This window comes from Eubalaena glacialis, chromosome 1, assembly GCF_028564815.1.
Source record: "Eubalaena glacialis isolate mEubGla1 chromosome 1, mEubGla1.1.hap2.+ XY, whole genome shotgun sequence".
Lineage (NCBI taxonomy): Eukaryota > Metazoa > Chordata > Mammalia > Artiodactyla > Balaenidae > Eubalaena > Eubalaena glacialis.
This window is the reverse complement of record NC_083716.1, coordinates 94,548,461-94,560,610: the sequence shown is the minus strand read 5'-3', so window position 1 is coordinate 94,560,610 and position 12,150 is coordinate 94,548,461. Positions and strand designations below refer to the sequence as shown.

General features: G+C 40.3%; 1 protein-coding gene across 1 annotated transcript in view; it reads right to left on the bottom strand.

Annotated features, from left to right (window-relative positions):
• LOC133091320 (formin-2-like) overlaps window positions 1–12,150 on the bottom strand; it is a 345,797-nt gene that overhangs the window by 49,675 nt on the left and 283,972 nt on the right. Inside the window, 1 exon segment of the mRNA XM_061190473.1 lies at window positions 9,942–9,993. Coding sequence (XP_061046456.1) covers window positions 9,942–9,993 — 52 coding nt within the window.

Sequence of the window (12,150 nt, the reverse complement as noted above, 5' to 3'; positions counted from 1 at the left end):
GAGGACCTGGGAAAACCTTGGACCTTTGAAAGAAAGTACTGTTTGAAAAGTAAACAAATGCGTACTCTCTGGGGGAAAAGCTGTGTGTGTTGTATATCTACTGCATGTTTAGCTACTGTGTTAAATACAGTATCTACTTGACCGCTTTGTCCTCCCACACAAGTGAAGAAAACCGAGATCAGAAAGACAGATGAGCCTGCGGTTGGCCTAGGAGTGTTGTTATCTTCCTCCTGGATGCTTCCTGCAGACGCACAACTTCAGTGGGGCCAGAATCTAGGCAGTGGTTTCCCTCCAACTCTGACGCAAAGTCTGCCCGGTAAATGCAGCTATAAATTCCACTGGTCTAAGTCCATAACTATGTTGCCTCTCAGGACAAATGGTGAGCAAACCATGCAAAACAATTCTTCATGCTGCTTTTCGTATAAGTTTACTCACATCTGATGTATGCAACTGTAGTCACAAAGTGAGATGATGTGCTTTATGATATAAAAGTTCCCACAAAGAAAAAGAAGTCAACCTATAAACAGTCGTTCACTAGTCACAAAATTATCTCTTTTTAACCCTTATTGGTACACTACCCACACCTCCAAGTCAACGTGCCATTGTTTCTTAGCTTTAGAAGACTTGCTGTACTCATAGCCCGAGCTGGACTTCTCGAGCCCGTGCCACCTGTCTGGAAGTCAATCAGATCCACCCTTTTGAGAATCTGCAATAATAGCTACAGAGAATATTCAGACTTGGGTCATTAGTGGCAGGTTCGCATGGTAAAAATCATGAAGTGAGAAGAATATCAGGTAATTACATTGTGCCAGGTACTATTCTATTATTCTTATCATTTTAGAAATGAGGAAATGGAGGTACAGAGTTTCAATAAATTTCCCCAAATCAGATAACTTAAAAAAAAGTGGAACCAGGATTTGCTAACCACTCGACTCTAACCTGGTCAGGGACTGGGCCCTGCGCTCACCCCTGCCTGGTTCCCATCCCCCTGAGGCTATTTCCCTTTTCCTTGGATTCTGGAGGCCTCTGAGAAATCCTTTTGGGGTTTTACTTAATTTAAGGTGGTTCTCTGTAAATTGTAACCAAATTTTCCCCTCTAACGACAATCTTCTAAAGAAGATTTCTAATTTGCCTTATGAAATATGTCTATAGATAAAGTCACCTATAACTGTTTCATTTTTCTCTTAATTTCATTCTACCCAGAAAAATCTTTTCCTTCAATCAGAAAGTGACTACTTTTATTCAACTGTTTTTTTTTTCTAGAACATCTACTATGCTAGAAGCATAGTTTCTCAAAATGTACAACCCTAATAGATTTGAATCACAATATGTTTGAATACATCTGTTATCTTAAATTATTATCCCTTAGCTTTTCTACTACTTTCTCTTCTCTAAAGTACAAAACAGTGGGCAAAACTGTGTGTACTGTCTTGGGTCTTCATCCTCCCTACACCCTGCAAGAACACAGGGATAAGAATCTTTAATAAAAATGTGGCGACTTCACTCCTCTTCTTCTTGCTTATAGAGGACAAAATTTTAGGAGTTCTAACCTCTTTTAAGTTGGAGAACTTAGCTTCTGGAAACACTTTAGCCTAGACTAGGCCCAAATATATTTTAAAATATTGGAGTGGGGAAGATTTTATCAACCCTATACAATAGGAAATTTTCCATTTTTAAAACAAAACTTTGCAAAAGGGCAGAAATTATTTGATGCATTTCCCCCTTTATAATTACAAACCAAAAAGGAAAGGAAACATACCAAATTCTCTAAAGCAGAAGGTCCTGAAGTCGTTCTATTCAGAATGCATAAAAGCTAAAACATAAAAAAATTCAGTAGAGACTACCACCTCAGAATGTTTTTTATAACTGACAAAGGCCAGCAAATCTACACAGGGTGTCAGAGGGCCCCATACTGTTGAAAGTCAGTGGGTTTTATAAAAAGTTGAATAATGTAGCTACAGAAGAAAACCCCTTTGTACAAAGAAAAGTGCTGTACCTAAAATGCACACCAAGGCCTAAGAGTGGAAGGTGTGAGACAGTTTTCTCCAATTTCCCCTGGAAGCCTTCCTCCTGCAGGCCTCCAAATGGTGACCCTCCTGGCAGGATTTCAAGTAATTAACAAAAAAATCCAAATTGGAAAATACAAACTCCAACTTTGCTTTACTTTACAATATTGTTAATAGAATGATGTAATTGTTTGGGGGTTTTACAAAGATATTCCCTATCACTTCAGTTTTAATACCAGGCTGCAGCCTGCCTGGTATGCCAGCCTAAGCCACATAAACACAGACCAATCAATGCAATCCCTATCAAATTACCAAGGGCATTTTTCACAGAACTAGAACAAAAAATGTTTAAATTTGTATGGAAACACAAAGACTCCAAGAAGCCAAAGCAATCTTAAGAAAAACGGAGCTGGAGGAATCAGACACCCTGACTTCAGACTATACTACAAAGCTACAGTAATCTAAACGGTATGGTACTGGCACAAAACAGACAAGTACATCAATGGGACAGAATAGAGAGCCCAGAAATAAGCCCATGTGCTTATGGTCAATTAATCTATGACAAAGGAGGCAAGAATATACTATGGAGAAAAGACAGTCTCTTCAATAAGTGGTGCTGAGAAAACTGGACAGCTACATGTAAAAGAATGAAATTACAACATTCTCTTACACCACACACAAAAATAAACTCAATATCAATTAAAGGCCTAAATGTAATACCAGAAACCATTATACTTCTAGAGGAAAACACAGGCAGACCACTCTTTGACATAAACTGTGCAATATCTTTTTGGATCTGTCTCCTAAAGCAAAGGAAATAAAAGCAAAAATAAACAAGTGGGATCTAATTAAACTTAAAAGCTTTTGCACAGCAAAGGAAATGGTAAACAAAACAAAAAGACAGCCTACAGAATGGGATAAAATATTTGCAAATGATACACTGACAAGGGATTAATCTTCAAAATATACAAACAGCTCATACAGCTCAATATCAAAAAAACAAAGAACCCAATCAAAAAATGGGCAGAAGTTCTAAATAGATATTTCCCTAAAGATGACATAAAGGTGGCCAAAAGGCACATGAAAAGATACTCCTCATCTCTAATTATTAGAGAAATGCAAATCAAAACTACAATGAGGCACCACCTCACACTGGTCAGAATGGCCATCATCAGAAAATCTACAAACAATAAATGCTGGAGAGGGTGTGGAGAAAAGGGAACCCTCCTACACTCTTGATGGGAATGTAAATTGGTGCAGCCACTATGGAAAAGAGTACGAGGGTTCCTTAAAAAACTAAAAATAGAGCTACTATATGATCGTGCAATCCCACTCCTGGGCATATATACAGAGAAAACCATAATTTGAAAAGATATATGCACCTCAATATTCATGGCAGCGATGTTTATAATAGTCAGGAGATGGAAGCAACCTAAATGTCCATTGATGGATGAATGGATAAAGAAGATGTGGTACATATATATGATGGACTATTACTCAGCCATAAAAAAGAATGAAATAATGCCATTTGCAGCAACAGGGATGGACCTAAAGATTATCATACTAAGTGACACAAGCCAGACAGAGAAAGACAAATATAATATGATATCACTTATATGTGCAATCTAAAAAAAAACAATACAAATGAACTTATATTCAAAACAGAAATAGACACACAGACATAGAAAACAAACTTATAGTTGCCAAAGGGGAAAGTGAGGGGGAGAGATAAATTAGGAGTTTGGAATTAACATATACACACTAATATATATACAATAGATAAATAACAAGGACCTACTGTATAGCACAGGGAACTATACTCAACATTTTGTAATAACCTATAAGGTAAAAGAATCTGAAAAAATATATAGGTATGTATAACTGAATCACCTTGCTGTACACCTGAAACTAACACAACACTGTAAATCCTATACTTCAATTTAAAAAGAAAAAGAAACAAAGGAAAAGAAAATCTGCTCTTTTTCTATTTCAAAATCATTTTCACCATAAAATATGGTTTGTACCTATGGAATAAAAAAAAAGAAGAAGAAATTCTAAGAAAATTTTGAAGTTAGCTGTATTTATAAATAAGAACCGCTGAGTGTGAGAAGTCAATTTTATAACTCCCAGTCTCATTATTCTTTAAATTTAGATATAAAGGAATGGCCATTTATTAGACAAATCTGGAATTGCTATATTTTCTGCCTGTGAGCCGATACAGACACTGACTAATTTTGTGGGAAAATAAAAACCATCATATTTGGTCTGGTGATACTTTCCCACAACTGAAGAAAGCTATGGATGCTAATTAAAAAGAAAATAAAAGCAGAGTCTGAAATAAACACATTCAGTGGGGATGCAGCTGACAGAACAGGATTCTGGTGAAGCCCACCCTGTAAGACATCCATCTGGCTCACCCAGGAAATCATCTGAAGATGAGAACACACTTGTCCGATGTGGATTTGGGTTTGGGGTGTGTGGTTCAAGACTCATCTGCTCAGTCACCTTATTTTCTGGGAGAACTGAAGAGCTTGGTCAAACTATTTATCTAAAAGCTACATATTTTTGTTCATGTGAAATAGGAACTTAAAGTCCCACTTCTCAGATTAATAGCAAAATTGCATGAATAAACAGACAAATTAGCACATAAAACTATTATGCTATCAAATGGAATATAAAAAAGATTGGATTTGCTTTAAAAGTTTACTAACCATTGTTTCTTTTGAATATTTTTCTTTAGTTAGGGAATCATAAAATGACCTGAAAAACACATAATATTCCACCACAGAAAAGAATCCTAATTAATTTCTTGATAAGAGTTCACTATCCATTTTAAAATGACTAAAAGTCAAGACTTTTTGTTTTCTAAGTATGCAAACATAAAGACAAATGAGTATAAAATTCCCTTCAAAGCATGACGATAACTAGTTTGTGCAGTTTACAGCAGATTTTCACACAAATATGCTTTTCTAGTAAGACCTCTTACTATCCACACTTGAGGAAACTCTGCATATTGTAAAAAGCAAGGTATTCCATCCCTACAACCTGATGGATGGTGGGAGGAGGCTGAGGAAGCCAGGCTTCCAACCACACTTGGCGTGGTTTTCCAGGTGCCATTCGGGGTGGACCATCAGGGCCCAGCCACCACACTGGCCACCTTCTTTCACAGCGACCTTGGTGGGAATACGTAACACCAAATGGCCTCAAAACCATTGGGGAACTTCTATTTTGGTATCGAAAATATCCCCAGGACATTTATAGTCCAACTCAGTGATCACAATTATCTGTAAATGACTCTCAACCCGTTCTAGAAATTAAAGCACATACATCTGCCACCAATTTGTCACTTGGTATCTTGTGAGGTGCAAAGTAAAAGTAATCGTCTTCAGTTGTAATAACATCACTGCCCCAATGAAGGGCCAACAGAGGCAGGAGAATGAGGAAGGCCAGCTCTGCTGTGATGACAAACTGAAATCACGATTGGAGGGATAACAGTTGAGGTTCATGAAATGGAGTCAGGTGGCCACTGAGGACCAGGTCTCAGACAGGTCTCTGCCGTACTGAGAACCTGAACTTTCTATGAACTGCACCAAGTCCAAGGACACCACCAGCCGTATTCAGAATAGCACTTGCCAGCTGCACCCTTAAGGTCTCAAGCTCTCCCCTTGTAACTACGCAACCATTTCAGATCCCACGTGTCCTTAGTTAACAAGCACCCTTACTTCTCACCAGCTCCAATTCTAATTCTTGACAATTTATGTAACCTTGCAGGTTTTCTGCCTTTATAAGCTTCCCTCATTTTGTAGTCCGGTGGAACACAATTCAAATTATTTTTGAATCTGTGTCTCCCGGGATGCAGTCCTAACAAACCCCAAATAAACACCTTTTTATTTCAATCAGGTCTCTGTTCTGAAATTTTGGTTAACAGCAGTGACTTAAATATGCAGACCAGGTAGAATGATTATATACCATCTTACCCCCAAATGGATTTCAGCTGACTTAATAGTATGACACACTGAACATAATAACCTCTAATAAAGTAAAAATAAAAGAAGGGATGGAAGGCTGAGAAGATATGCGAGCCTGGTCTCCCCTCCCTCAGGGCCTTGCTGAGGCAGCTCAAATATCTAGAGATCAAATAAAGAGTGAGAGTGTGTGTGCTTCACTTAAAACTTTTTTGAGAGGTGGGGCTGGGGGTGAGTGGTGGGTAGAAGTATTTTTGCACAAAGAGAGCACAAAGAGGAAGTCCAAAGCCCGAGGCTTTATGTTCCAAAATTTATGTAGGTGGAGAGAGCATTTAGTGACCCAGCGTGGGGGGTGGGAGTGGGCCTCACCCCTGGGAAGGAGACCTGAGACTCTGGAGCCTGGGACAAGCCCCCCAGCCTGGCCGAGTGACAGACCTCAGCGCGGCAGGAGGGAGGGCGTCCACTGCTCGTCCCCATGGTCCTGGGAGCAGCATGACCTCAGCGAACAATGTGTGCTTCTTCTGTGGCTACTAGACAGACTGCAGACAGGCGCCTGATCTGAGTTTTGAGCCTGGCTTCCTAGGAGTTGGCCCTGGGTCAGAGCAGCGCACTGTGCAGCCCGTGGCTGGTCAGAGGTTGTGCGGGAGACCCCGGTCAGGGGGCTTCCTGCATCTGCCGATGGATGTGGACACAGCTTGGGGAACGTTTTCGAGTCCTCTCCACACCCTGGTCTGATGGCCCGTAAGTGAGGGCCGCCTCGCCCACCCTGCCCAGCCCCCGGAGGCTCCTTCTCGGCTGCCTGCTCGCTGGGCCACCCCGTGGTCACTCTCTGCATCTCGGAGCTGTGGGTCCTCCTAACTGTCCTCCACCGAGACCTCCACTGCTTTCCACGAGGCCTCCTGCATGGAATTCTCCTCTGTTCCAATAGAGTCGGTCCCCTCAGACGGAGCTGCAACGCTGTGGACAGGATCCCTGGGCTCCGCACGGGAGCTGAAGCCGGAGGAGGGCGCTGGCCTACGTGCCCCAGCGGGGACCCCATGCCGCTCAGCAGGAGCCCCCTTCCCGGAGGAGGGAGGGCCTCACCCCGTCAGCCGGGGGTGAACTGAGGAAGGGAGCCCCATCCTCTGCACACGCTTGTCTAGAGCAGGACTTCTCAGCACACAGCGGCTGGAGGGCTGGGCCCAGCCGGGGGAGGACAGCCTGCCCGGAGGCCCGAGGCGCATCCACGGCCGTGGCTCAGATGCCACCACCCGCTGTTCTCACCAAAATGTAGCAGATTTTCTTGAATGAATGATTTCCCATTTGCTGGAAGCCCTGAGAACGTGTTTTAGAAATGTTAAGTGGTTGTTTTATATCCTTTTCTCCAGTGAAATGGTTGTTAGTTGGGAAGAGAGTTCACTCTGGAAATCAGTCTCCGAAGCTTAAGTGTTTGGGTGAATCCAAAAGAAGGGGATTTTGAAAAACCCGTAGGAGGCAGGTTCCTACACATATATTTAACTCGGAAAATTTAATTATCCTGAGCTGATCTCTACACACTCACCATGTGTGTATTGTTTATTTCACAGATAAGGACACGGATTCAAAAGTTATGGTAAATCCTTGGAGCCACAGTTCCAGCAGTTTGGAGCAGGTGCAGATACACAGATCTGACACCAAAATCTATGCTCTAATAATGCTGCCAGGCGGCCCAATCCCAGATTCAGCAGAGACAGTGAGGAACACAGAACGCACACATAAACACACGCCTGATTCTGAAATCTGACTCTGCTTTCTGCTTCCACCACCCAACATTTTGTAATCTCTGATTATGATAATAATGTGAAAATAGCATAGCAATTAACATCTATTAGTCACTTACTAAGTGCTCAGTATCTGGCAAACACTATCTGACTTAATTTTGCAGGGGCCACCCCAGAATGTCTCTTGGGCCTGTGGATTATTTCGAGCTGAAAACAATCAAGGACCAAAAGACTCAGGAAGAAACTCTGACCTTGCCCCTAACTGCCTAAAGAACATAGATAGAGGGTTTGCTTCTGGAATAGAGCTTTCAGCAGAGGTATCTGCAAGAACATGAGGTGGGGGGGGCTCTTGGCAGGGCCTGCACATCAGTCCACTCTGTGCCCGTCATCTCTGTTGGCCCAGCAAACACTGGTTTAGCAAGCGTCTGCTTTTCTGTCTCCTTGTGAATTGCCTTCCTCCCCTCTGAAGTCCTAAACCAGTACCACCACAACATCCTCTTTTGTCTTTAGCTGAAGGTGGTATTTAAGTTTTCCTGGGTCTCTCCCACGTATACTAGTTATTACACTTTTCTGTGATTTTCTCCTGTTAATGTGTCTCATGTCAGTTTAATTCTTAGACCAGCCAGAAGAACCTAGAAGGGTAGAGGATAACGTCTTCTTCCCTGACACCTCTCCCTCACCAAGTAGTCACTGCTGTCCCAGGGTTAGGGTTTGGACCCCAAGGCACAGCCATCACACACGACAGGCCAGGGCCACACCGCCTCCTGCAGAGAATTACTACTGACTGCTGTCCAGATCATGCAGCATTGCTACAGAAATGGTACAGAGACTTAGTTCTTTTAGAAATGTTTCACAGGATCCATAATTCTTACTTTTATTTTTGAATTTCAGAGTTAATTATTTAAATTATAAAGATGACTCTTTTATTAACAACTTTGTCCTTAGCCAGAATTCCTTTCATACAATTAACTGAAATTCCTGCTTGTTATAATTTAAGGTCTTCACCTCGGTTTTAGCTTTGATAGAAACTGGTCAATTCTGATTACCAATTTGCCTGCAATACAACTATTATGTATGTGGTATCTGTTCACAGACATACAGGATCTTGCCTCATAAAGTAATAGCAAAGAACCTCTTTTATCAACATTTTCCCCTCAAGAGTAATCAAATTTCTTTAGCGACTGTGATGGTTAATTTGACGTGTCAGCTTGGTTGGGCTGTGGTAACTGGTCTGGGGTCAAACACCAGTGTAGATGTTGTTGTGAAGTTATTTTTTAGATGTGATTAACGTTTAAATCAGTAGACTTTGAGAAAAGCAGATGACCCTCCATAATGAGGATGGGCCTCATCCAATCTAGTTAAGGGAATTAAGAAAAAAAGACTGGTTACCCAAATAGGAAGGAATTCTGTCTCCAGAATGTTTCCCGACTCAAGATTGTAACATCAACAACATGCAGAATTTCCAGCCTGCTGTGAGCCAATTCCTTAAAATCAATGTCTCTCTCTCTGTAGGTGTGCACACACACACCCCCCACACACACAGACACACCCCCACACACACAGACATACACACACCACACACACAGACACACCACACACACACACACGCCACACACCACACACACACAGACACACACACACCCCGCACACACCACACACACCACAGACACACACACACAACACACACAGACACACACACACCTATGGGCTCTGTTTTCTGGAGAAGCCTGACTAGCACAGAGAGGAAGAAGTGGAGAAGATTGATGCAGAGAAGCAGAGAGATTTCTGAGATACTTTTCTACGCTCACCCATGATTGCAAACCTCCATTCTGGAAGTAAGGGTTATGCAAGGGGAACTCAGGGTGCCGGCCCAGCTGTGGAAACTCAATAGTGTCCTATAACCAAACGCTTCACCCTTTTTTCTTGAGATAGGTTCCTGCTGTCTTCCTTTCTCTTATATTTCTACAGCGTTAAATCCTATTCTACAGAGAAGATGCTAAGCTAGTCACAATAATTGGATACTTAACAGATTTATATGTCAACCAGAGTTATAAAATAAAAGCCAGAAATCCAATGTATCATCAAAGTGCATATTGAATTAGTTTCTTTCTCTTTTATGCTTGAGAATAAAAATTGAGCTAATGATTGACTCCTTGAACTGAAGCACTTGAACACTAAGCACTTTCTAAGTTGACTCTGAGAACAAACATTGAAAGAAAACAATTGCTCACCATTTATGAGTCTCTGTCAGTGAGTTCTCCTCCGCTTCTTGGTCAATTTTAGCTGAAAATGCAAGAAAAGAAACCGAGATGAGATAAATGATAAATGGTTATAACCATCTCAAACAAAACAGATCCAAATAATATGAAATATATTTTAATACATTATTAATGCTAAGGTACTCCAGCCAGAAGTTTATTTCAAATCTATGAAGAGATATGATTGGATAGGTTATATTTAAATTTCATTAAGCTAATACTACTTTCTAAGTAATTTCTTTAGATCAGTCACATTAACCTGAGAAAGCAAAACACTAGAAAACTTGATATTCACATCAAATTTGTTTGTCAAGGATTTAAATGTCAATAATTGGTTGAAAATAATTCTCTCAAGCAAAGGTACAAAAACCAAGTAAAAAAACCTAAATAAAAATGGTTTGTGACCTTTTCCACCAGTGCTCTCCACACCAGATCACAAGTGAACAGATCCAGAGATTATTTCCATGCAGATGTAAGATAAAATGCTAACGCTTTCTACTAATTCCAAGTGATGAGATGACAGTGCATGCATTTATTTGCTATTAGATTTGTCTAAAACTAAAGAATGGTAGCCGCACACAAACCCAAAGATCAAATTTGGGAAAGAGATTACACCACTATTTAAAAATTATTTAAAATAACACAGAAACTTCCATCATATAAAATATGTATGGCAGTGACCTTCACATCTTTTGACCAGTAAACATTCTAGGAATTTACGTATTAGTTTACACACATACACATGTATTTGACATGAAAGCTTCAAAAATACTCCTACTTCTCACAATGCTAATATTTTTAGCCTATTCCATTAGATCTCAAAATGTAGGCACTAAGTTGATTTCATGCTTCACTAATGATCAGTTTGAAAATCACTGAGCTGCTGGACAAAAAGTTTAAAAATCAATGAAAAAACTCTGGAGCTAATGAAAGAAGTTGTCTTCGCATAACCATTCCCCTTTGGGTCATACTCACGGCCATTTGGAGAAATTAGAAGACGTAGAGGAGCAGAGCAAACTGATTCTAAAAATTGGAGCTGTGAATGGAAGCAAACCCCTGGTCCCTTGGAACTGTCAGTGTCTCCATCACGACTTAAAGAGTCATCAGCTTGGGCTGGTTACCGTGTGTTTGAAGGTCTGCACAACGTCTGCACAGCCACTGTGGAGTGTTGTGTGGCCCCTCTCTGCAGGACTGTGCCAATTTTTTTTTTTTTTTAATTTTTATTGGAGTATAGTTGACTTACAATGTTGTGTTAGTTTCTGCTATACAGCAAAGTGAGTCAGTTATACACATACCTGTATCCACTCTTTTCTAGATTCTCTTCCCTTATAGGTCATTATGGAGTACTGAGTAGAGTTCCCTGTGCTGTACAGTAGGTCCTTATTAGTTACCTATTTTATATATAATAGTGTGTATATGTCAACCCCAATCTCCCAATTTACCCCTCCCTCCCTTACACCCTAGTAACCATAAGTTTGTTTTCTACATCCATGACTGTCTGAATTTAACAGGGATCCTTGGAGCTGGCAGCAGAGATTTTTCCCCCTTTCCCCTTTTGTTCTTTAGAGTGTTTACATAAATCTACAGGTCAATCATTAGTCATATTAAGAAACAGAATAAATGTTCCATGACTTCACTTTGAAAAGTCTCCAACGTTAATATATTTTCTTACAAAACCTGCTCTGGGCTGCTTAGCATGAAAATGGTTTGCTTCCATAAGTAATTCTAGAACCGCAGAAAGTTTGTTTAGGGGAAAATAACAAAGCACCACAATGATTACCATTTTCAGGAAGGACATTCTCCCAACTGCCGGTGTGTCTTTTTTTTTCTTTTGTAAAATATAGAGATTAAGACTGAGAAAGGAAGAAAATTTCTGGACTATTTTAGAACCATCAAATAAATGACATGAAATTTAAAACACCCTAAATTGAGATTCCAGAGATCTGTGTTCTATTCCTGATTCTGCCACTGAAATTAGCTTTGTAATCTTAGGTAAATAGACTAATCTGTTAACATACATAACATATTTAGCATAGTGCCCCCAAAAGTTATCAGGGACTAAATAAATGTTCTTTGAAAATGTTGGATCTCAAGCTCTTGAAATTCCTAAAGTGATGTTCAGGTTTCCAAGTAAATATTGAACATGACATATAAATAAAGTTATTTCCTATAAAACATGCAA